Source organism: Oryx dammah, unplaced genomic scaffold (assembly GCF_014754425.2).
Source record: "Oryx dammah isolate SB20612 unplaced genomic scaffold, SCBI_Odam_1.1 HiC_scaffold_14, whole genome shotgun sequence".
Classification (NCBI taxonomy): domain Eukaryota; kingdom Metazoa; phylum Chordata; class Mammalia; order Artiodactyla; family Bovidae; genus Oryx; species Oryx dammah.
The window spans coordinates 41478694-41488706 of NW_024070198.1; the positions used below are offsets into that span (position 1 = coordinate 41478694).

General features: G+C 42.6%; 1 protein-coding gene across 1 annotated transcript; it reads left to right on the top strand.

Annotated features, from left to right (window-relative positions):
* Positions 1 to 8705: 8705 nt before the first annotated feature.
* Positions 8706 to 9382, top strand: LOC120873649 (thymosin beta-4-like; the record flags this gene model as incomplete). Its single annotated transcript, XM_040254448.1, has 1 exon — positions 8706 to 9382. A coding segment is annotated over one exon (261 nt), but the record flags the coding sequence as incomplete, so codon positions are not given.
* Between the last annotated feature and the right edge of the window lie 631 nt (positions 9383 to 10013).

Consider the following 10013-nt stretch of genomic DNA (forward strand, 5'->3'; position numbering starts at 1 on the left):
TCATCCCCCTCCCCTGCTTCTTTTTAAGGCAAAAAAAAAAGCAGCTCTTCAGTGGAGAGGTCACTTCTTTTGAGCACATCTTCACAGTATGTATGGGGTTTCCCTGGTGGCTCAGACACTAAAGCGTCTGCCTGCAATGCGGGAGACCCAGATTCAGTCCGTAGGTCGGGAAGATCATCTGGAGAAGGAAATGCCAACCCACTACAGTATTCTTGCTTGGAAAATCCCATGGACGGAGGAGCCTGGGAGGATACAGTGCATGGGGTCGCAATGAGTCAGACACGACTGTGACTTCACTTCACAGTATAGCTCACATAAATATCTAGCTGATATTTATGCCTGTGTTTGTAGTATCACTTCTGGAAATCTTGTATTGTCGGACCTTTTCCTCAGTGATACACTGTTGTCTAAGCTCATAGGAGGTTTCAGCCTATCTCTTCCCCATCATTTCCTACAATGTTTTGGAAATCTAAGTATCAGTCCATCTTTACATTTCTCATTCAGCGATGTGAGTCGGGCAGTCACTGCAGCCAAGGGCACAAGGTGCTGTGCGCTCCAGGCTGCCATGCAAAGATGCGTAAGACCATAGTCTTATCAAAATGTTTATGTCAGGTGTCTTTTTTTTCCTGTTCTCATTAGTGAATCCTCACACATAGAAAACCACCAAGGCCAACCCTATGCAAAAGTATTTAGGAACTTCCCTGGTGGTCCAGTGGTTAAGACTCTATGCTCCCAATGCAGGAGGTCTGGGTTCCATCCCTGATCAAGGAACTAGATCCCACAGGCCACAACTCAGAGTTTGCATGTGAACCAAGACCTATCACAGCCAAATTAGTTTTAAAAAACTCATCATTTAAAAAAGTATTTCTTTAGATCCATTAGAATGATAACAATAGCACTAAGGTCTCTCGCGCTCTTATCACATGCCAGCCATTATTCTACGCTCTCGATACGTTTTTAACTCAGTCCTATACAGTAGGTGCTCTTGTGAACCCATTTTAAAGGCAAGGAGACTGAGGCATGGAGAGAGAAATGAGTTGCTTATTGATACATGACAGAAATGATTCAAACAGTCTGTCTAGTGAAGGCCCTGTCAGATTCCTTCCTTTGGGTCATTAAGGTTTGTTCATTTTTAGGAGTGTCCTAATAAAAAGGTCGCTGCCACCTAGCCCTTTACTAGTAGCTAATAATTCTTCAGGGATTGTTTCAGATCATTTCAAGCAGAGAAACTAGCTGAGAACATGGCCTGTGAGACAAATAAACAAATGTGGTGGGAGCATGTGGGTTTGACGAGAAAGAATGGCGGGTGGGTGGATAGGGCAATAGGAAGAGGCAGCAGAGGAGTGAGAAGGGTACTGAAAGGGAACTAAGGTGATTCCAAAAGAAACAATTCACCTCCATCACAGCCGTCAAAAGAACTGCCCCGAGGAAGGAAGAAAGATGGAGCAGAATACAGATCTGGGCGAGAGTGGCTGCAGGTTGTTCGACTTGCCATCACTTGTATGGGTAACTCACAATATAAAGGGAAAAAAAGACACGTAACTTTGAGGACTTCCCTGGTGGTCCATTGGTTAAGAATCTGCCTGCCGATGCAGGGGACATAGATTTGATCCCTGGTCCAAGGAAGATCCCACATGCCCAAACGCCACAACTAGTCAGCCTATGAGCTGCAATTTCTGAAGCCCATGAGCCTGGAGGCCAAGCTCCATAATAAGAGAAGGCACCACAATGAGAACCTCATGCACCACCACCAAGAGTAGACCCTGCTCACTGCTAGAGAAAGTCCATGGGCAGCAAAGAAGACCCGGTGAAGACAAGACATAAAATACAAATTTTAAAAATAATTTTTAAAAACTTAACTTTACACAGCTTTTTTCCCCAAAGAAATTATGGTAAGTGGAAAACAAAGCAAGGTAGCCAAACATAGTAAAACTTAGAGGTATAAATGGGTTAAACACACCCATTAAACTATGTTAAGATGGGACAGAAAGAAAATTGAAATCCCAGCTACGTAATGTTAGTAACACCTAAAAAAAACAGCAGCACAGGAAAGCTGAAATGAAGAGGAGAAAGCCCATTCAAAATGCTACCAAGAGGGAAGCAAGAACAGCTAACTTAGCATCCAAATGGAGTTAAAGACAAAAATAATTTTAAAATGGCAGGAAATGATATGTAGTAATAAAATAGGAAGCCTTCACCAAGAAGGTTCAGTAGTCATGAAGTTTATACCTCTTAGAGTGTTGCTGGGAACTGTAGACAACCAAACAAGTAATAAAAATACAGTGAAAACATTGATAAAGTCATAATCACAGCCTCTGACTTAGAAATCAACAAGTCAAGTAGGAAATGGTAAGAACAGAGAGGGATTGGGTAGCCTAATCAACAAGGTTGACATATATTCATATACAGGGAGAAGTTTTTCTTTTCAAATGCAAGTGAATTATCTAATTTTGAATTTTTGCCATAGAGGAAGCTTTTGTAAATGCCAAAAACATAGATTTACAGGCAACATTTACTGTACACAATGAGAAGTAAATAACCAAAAGGTAGGCTGCAAAAGAAACTCATCATAACTTTAAATAACCTTGGTTAATTGGAAAATAAACATATAAATTACAGATTGTTGACAAAAGAAACCCAGCTGTTGTGGTCAGTGCCTCTGGGAGGATGGACAGGAAGGCATGTCAGGGACTTTGAGGGCAGCAGAGTTTGTGGTAGTGACAAATTAGAAATGGCTAGGTGGGAGAATAAATAAATCGTGGACATACACACCATGTAATCTGGTGCAGCAGTTTAAAAGAGTAAGACCCATGTTCTGAGGTTAAATCATCACCAAGTTCCATTGTTTAAGAAAATAACACATCATGTAAGATTTGTGCACAACAGTACAAATCCATATATTCTGTAAGTCCAAGCATGTATATAAATTCTTGGAATAAACTCAGAAAATACAGTCAACATGCTGGGGGCTGCCCTGGGGCTGGGGGTCAAGAGGGCAGCCATGGGAATCACTGGTATCATCCTGACTATTTGAATTTCATAATTATATTAGAGCGTACAATTGTAATAAAGTAAATATAATCTTGTGTAATTTAAAATAAAATTAAAGCTACCTATGGGGTTACTGAAAGTTTTCCCTTTGTGCATTCGTTTACCTTTAACTGACTGTTCTGCCTTTGTCAAATAGGCACAGCCATGCAGTCAGCTCCATTCAGCCACACGGGACTGAGAGGCCAGAAAAGGGGTCTGACACCTACTCCTTGAAGGTTTAACCTCTGTGGATAAACAGCACTGACCACTTTGAAAGACCCTCCCTCACAAAGCAGTGTGCTGAGTGGGAAGACTTCCCTGGGGGGGCCTCTTACATGAACTGGATCATCCACCCTGGCCTTGCCTTTGGTTGTAATTTGATTATATGTGATTTGACTTGAAGTACTCAAACATAATATTTTCTTGGATCAAAAAAAAAAAAAAACCACCTAACATTCAAAGCATCTTAAGTCCAAGGACCCAGGTTTAAATTGGGTGGGCAGAACCAGGGCCTGGGGGTTAAATCTGACCCACTGCCTGGTTTTGTTATGACCTGCAGAGTAATTTCTCTTTTTACATTTAAAATGCTATATACACATGGACCTGATATCCGCAAGTGTGCTCCTTGCCCACGAAGCCTAAAGAAAAACTGGCCAACAAGTGTCGCCTCCTAAGTCAGATCCTACCGAAGTCGGTCAGTTCATCTGGGTGTCACATCATAAAAAGAGAGAGAGAAGACCTTCCCTAGGAACTTGGATCATTATTCTCTCATAATTTCACTTGTAGTTGGTCTAGGCCAACTGAATGGAAATGAATTTGAACAAACTCCAGGACAGAGGAAGCTTGGCGTGCTGCAATCCATGGGGTCACAGAGAATCGGACATGATTTAGCGACTGAAAAACCAAGCCCGATTGGCTCCCTCCTTCAGTCTCCAGAAGCGCTCTGGTATCCGCTCATCCTTAGCTCCTGCTCCTTTAATCCCTTTTTGGTTGGTGTTCACTTTTGTCAGTGAATGTAAATGATTCTCTTAAAGTCATCTTTTTACCCGTAATTGGTGACATTATAGCGTTGGATACCCCTCTTCTCGGCTTCCTTTGCTTTTTGACAAACATCTACTTTTGATCCACTCTTGGTTTTTTTTCCCTTATGTGGACATTCTTTCATTTATCAAGATTCTACCATGACTCATCTTCTATCCTTTGTATCAACGTCCTCACTGTGCTTTAGAGTAACTTCTGGAGTCTTAAAGTGCAGACCATGGAATACCAGTCCCAGAATTCCTGAGTCGTTAGACATGATGTTTCTTTTCAGATCTGTCCCAGTCGGATGTCCAGCAGGCTCTTGGAAATTTATATGTAAAGTGCAGGAGGGGACATTCCTGGTGGTCAAGTGATTAGGACTGCGAGCTTCCATTAGAAAGGGCATAGATTCAATCCCTGTTCGGGAAACTAAGATCCCACAAGTGATTTGGCACAGCTTTAAAAAAAAACCAAACATAAAATACAGTAGGAGGTTGAGGTCTGAGAGACAATGTAACAGTTACTAGTGGTGTAAAGACAGCCTTCTCCTGGGCTTTCTGTCCTGTATCACCTGCAGTCCTTGTGGAAAGACAGACTTCCTGACCTACCAGTCAGATCCCTGGGCCTGGGATCTAGAGTCTGCCTTTGTCAGGAACCCTGCCCCTGAGCATTTTCAACACACGCTCAAACTTGAGTAATGTTTGAGTAATGATTCCAGCCCCAAAGTCCAAATTCCTTTTCAACTTGTGCAGCACCCCAATATAACAGAACTGACTAAGCAAACCCAGAAGTCTCCAAACACCCACCTGATCAGAGGGGTAGAGCAGAAGGAACGAGAGGGGCACCTCCTACCAAATCCAGAGGTGACTTGCTCATTCAGAGTGACTAGTCACTCTCCCAGGGCTCCAACTAGAAGCCGTGCACTTAGTTCTGTGGAGCCAGAAGCAATCGTGGGCAGTGTGTTCATTGAAATTCTCCCACCCCAAAATAGAAGGCTTGGTGAGGCTTACCTTAATGAGAGTTTACCTTTGTTAGCAGCAGAGTTAATGATTAGATAAATCACCTTAGATTTGGTGTTTGCAGCCATGAAATTAAAAGATGCTTGCTCCTTGGAAGAAAAGTTACAACCAACCTAGACAGTATATTAAAAAGCAGAGACATTATTTTGCCAACAAAGTTCCGTCTAGTCAAGGCTATGGTTTTTCCAGTAGTCATGTATGGAGAGTTGGACCATAAAGAAAGCTGAGTGCTGAAGAATTGATGCTTTTGAACTGTGGTGTTGAAGAAGACTCTTGAGAGTCCCTTGGATGGTAAGGAGATTCAACCAGTCCATCCTAAAGGAAATCAGTCCTGAATATTCATTGGAAGGACTGATGCTGAGGCTGAAACTCCAATACTTTGGCCACCTGATGCGAAGAACTGACATATTTGAAAAGACCCTGATGCTGGGAAAGATTGAAGGCAAGAGGAGAAGGGGATGACAGAGGATGAGATGGTTGGAATGCATCTCCGACTCAATGGGCATGAGTTTGAGTAAACTCTGGGGAGTTGGTGATGGACAGGGAGGCCTGGCATGCTGCAGTCCATGGGGTCACAAAGAGTCGCACATGACTGAGCGACTGGACTGAACTGAACTTGGTGTTTTAAAATCTAATCATTTCTCTTAGAGAGAAATTGTTCTTTTTTTCCTCTTGGAGATGTAAACGCAATAAAGTAATACCAGAATTGTAAGGTTTTGCATCTTTGGACAGTTGGGGAGTCTGAGGGTAGCACCTCTGATTGAGTAGACAACTTCTGTGGGTCCTTTGAGTTATTTTGCACTCGGTCATATGAAGAAACCTGTCACTGTATAATGCATGTACATTTCCTTTGAGTATTAATGCTCCATCTTTTCAACCCAATTGATTTTTCCAAGTAGACAGAAGAAACTGAGGGTATGCTGCTTATTGATTGCTGCTAAGCTCATTTTAAGTGTATTTCATAATGAAGAGCATCTTGAGGCTGAAACAAACCTGCACTTGTCCAGCGGGCAAGAATTCTTGGGAATTACTCAGATTGAAATGTACCAACACTAAAAACTGAGTAGATACAGAAAGGAGTGGGTGTTGCTTTACTCAACATTAAAAAACTGAGGCTCCATTCATCTACCGACATGTTCTAACAGGTCATCATTTGGTGTGAACCTGCTGTCTTGGAATTAACACACTTCTCACTTCAGTTGGCCTTGTGTGTGGGTGTGGTGCTCAGTCATGTCCAACTCTTTGCCATCCCGTGGGCTGTAGCCTCCTCTGTCCATGGAGTTTTCCAGGCAAGAATACTGGAGTGGGTTGCCATTTCCTACTCCAGGGGACCTACCCAACCCAGTGTTTGAACTCATCTCTTGCATCCCTGTATTGCCAGGCAGGTTCTTCAATACTGAGCCACCTGGGAAGCCCCCAGTTGACCCTGGTGGTGGTGGTGGTTTAGTTGCTAAGTCGTATCCAACTCCTGCAATGCCAGGGACTGTAGCCCACCAGGCTCCTCTGTCCATGGGAGTTTCCAGGCAAGAATACTGGAGTAGATTGCCATTTCCTTCTCCAAGGGATCTTCCCAACCCAGGAATCAAACCCAGGTCTCCTGCACTGCAGGCAAATTCTTTACCGACTGAGCTATGAGGGAAGCCCCCAGTTGACCCTAAATTCATACAAATGTTTGCAGCCTCCCAGCAGGCTTTTTGGTCTAAAATTTCCACTGGACCTTAGCAATCCATGGCAAACCCCAGAAGAATAAAAATTTCAAGGGACTTCCCTGGTAGTCCAGTGGTTAAGACTCTACACTTCCGCTGCAAGTGTTGTGGGTTCAGTCCCTGGTCAGGGAACTCAGGTCCTGCGTGCCATATGGCTCAGGCTAAAAAAAGAAAAGAAAAAATTTCAAAACAAGTTTATACAAGTTTCAAAACAAGCCTTTGCTTCTAGTGTTTTTTGACCCCTAATCTCTCTACCATTTTTACTGCCCTACTTTCTGACTTTCCCACAATGATTTCAGCATGCATGAGACAGAACATGGGCCCATGCCAACATCTCTGCAAATGTTCCCTGAAGGCAAAGAGGCCAGGCTCTGATAGCCCTGGGCCTGGAGCTAGCCTACCACCAGAGGTGCAGCTATGGTCTCGTTGGGTTTCTTTTAATAATTAATTAAGTTTTTGGAGAAGGAAATGGCAACCCACTCCAATATTCTTGCCTGGAAAAACCCATGGACAAAGGAGCCTGGTGGGCTGCAGTCCATGGGGACATGACCGAGCGACTTCACTTCGTTGTACCTCACTGTTATGCCCAGAGTCTGAGTCCCCAAAACTGAGAGAATAAGACATCCACAGCAATGCAAAAGCATGAAGGGGTTTTATTTCTAGCTCAAGCTAGGGCTCCAATGCAGTGGAGTGGAGCAAGAGCCCAGAGCCCAGATTTACAGCAGTATTTATAGGTTTAGAACAAAGACAGAGAGTTGGCAAGGGCTGATTGGCTGCAGGAGTTTCCTGGTATTTACTAATTGGCTAATCTTTATTGGCTGCAGGGGTTTGCTAATTGGCTAATCTTTATTGGCTGGGATGTCTTTTACGTCCTGATAAACTCAAACCAGGTTATGGGGAGTATGCTGATTAGACAAGTCCTGGCATCCTCGGGGATGACCTCACTGGGCGATGACTCAGCTTTTCCCGTGAGTCCTACCTTAGTCCCTGAAGCCTATCATGGCGTTTGTTAGGTCCCAACACTCACAGCTGGTAGGACCTCAGTTCCTTGACCAGGAATTGAACTTGGGCCATGGCAATGAAAGCCTGGAATCTTAACCACTAGGCCACCAAAGAACTCCCCTGGTCTTACCGTCTTAATCAGTTATTACTTTGTTTGTTTAGGCTCTGCTGAGTCTTCCTTGCTGCAAAGGGTTTTCTCTGGTTTCAGGGAGCAGGGGCCACTGTCTGGCTGGGGCACAGAGGCTGCTCACTGCACTGGCCTCTCTCGCAGTGCAGCATGGGTGCTCAGGCTCCGTGCCTCAGGAGCTGCGGCTCACAGGCTCAGTAGTTGGGACACACGGGCTTAGTTGCTCTTTGGCATGTGGGATCTTCCAGGATCAAGGCTCAAACCCGTATCTCCTGCACTGGGAGGCGGATTCTTTACCACTAAACCATCAGGAAAGCCCCAGTAATTATTTTTTTTAATTAATAAACAGGGTGAAATTGCAGAGATTTCAACGTTATCATGGTGTGGATTTGATGAGAATGGTTTTCACATACTTTACATTTTGTGATCAGTAATTAAATCTTCTTTAAATAAAAAATGTGTTATATCTTGCTTGTGCCCACTTGATATTATGGAGTTTTAAACTTTTAAGCAGACTATCACCACCTCACTGAGGATTTTCTATTTCTAGTTTGTTTCTACTTTTGGCTTCTAACCTCTATTTTTGTACTTCCTGTTTCTACTATGATCTTATCTACTCAGGATCTATAGGATTAAAAAAAAATTTATTCAAAGTGTACAAAAGTAGAATGTACCTTCATAAAAAATGTAAATTGAAGTTAATGCAGGATTCATGTTGATGTATAGCAAAACCAATACAATATTGTAAAGTAATTAGCCTCCAATTAAAAGAAATAAATTTATATAAAAAAAAGAATTTAAAATTCGAATTCTTTTTTCATCTGTTTCCAAAAGTTAGCTTTTAAAGTATTCAAAATAGACTCAGCGGAGGCCACAGTGCAGACCCGATTTCGCTCGCTCGCAGTTCGCTGTGCGCCCTCTGCAACCGTGTCTGACAAACTCCATAGGGCCGAGATAGAGAAGTTCGATAAGTCGAAATTGAAGAAAAAGGAGACGCAACAGAAAAATCCACTGCCTTCGAAAGAAACGATTGAACAGGAGAAGCAAGCAGGCGAGTCGTAATGAAGCGTGCGCCACCAGTATGCACTGTACATTCCACAAACATTGCCTTCTTATTTTACTTCTTTTAGCTGTTTAACTTTGTAAGATGCAAAGAAGTTGGATCGAGTTTAAATGACTGTGCTACCCCTTTTCACATCAAAGAATGGAGAACTACTGACAACGAAGGCAGCGCCTGCCTCTCCCATCTGCCTGTGTGGCTGGCAGGGAAGGAAAAGAACTTGCCTTTTGGTGAAGGAGGAAGCTGGGTGGGACGACAGTGAAATCTAGAGTAACAAGCTGGTCCAAGGTGTTCTGCGGACTGTAAAATGTAGTTTAATCAGAGTGCCATTTTTTTTGTTGTTGTTCAAATGATTTTAATTATTGGAATGCACAATTTTATTAATATGCAAATAAGAAGTTTTAAAACCTGAAAAAAATATAAAATATTCAAAATAATATTAAAAGGCTAAATAAACTCCAACCTATTTAAAAGTTTTAATTATTTAAACAAAACTCACTTTTTAATTTTGATTTTTGAAATTTCAATTAGTTATAAATGTTTTTTGCAAACAGGAACATTCATAATTCTTGTATTCATCAGCTAATGTAATGAATTGCTGTCATGTGCCATGCATGTTAATTCTAGACCTTCATACACAAAGTCAAAAGTCATGTGAATTATTACTACAAAGTGTTGTCCACCACCATATAAAACTGTTGGAAAACTATGCCAATTCATGGGAACTCCTGGAAGTCTCCACTGGAACACAGAGGAGCCAAAGAAGGGAAGCTCCCTACTTTAGGAAATGATCTCTGGTTACTCAAGTATCTCTTGCACTCTTGTTTTCTGAGAGGAAAGATTTGACAAATTAATGAATTTGTCTTTTCCCTAAGCAAACCCTCCTCACCCTGCTAAGCAGTATCTCTCTCTGAAATTCTCATCAGGATTCCTGCTCCTTTTGTTTCAGGCACCTCAGGCAGAGGAGATGAAAAAGAACCCCATGGCTTGAAAGGTGTTCGTCATGAGAGTGGATGCTTAGGGCTCAGGTCACAGGGGGCCAGCGTAGC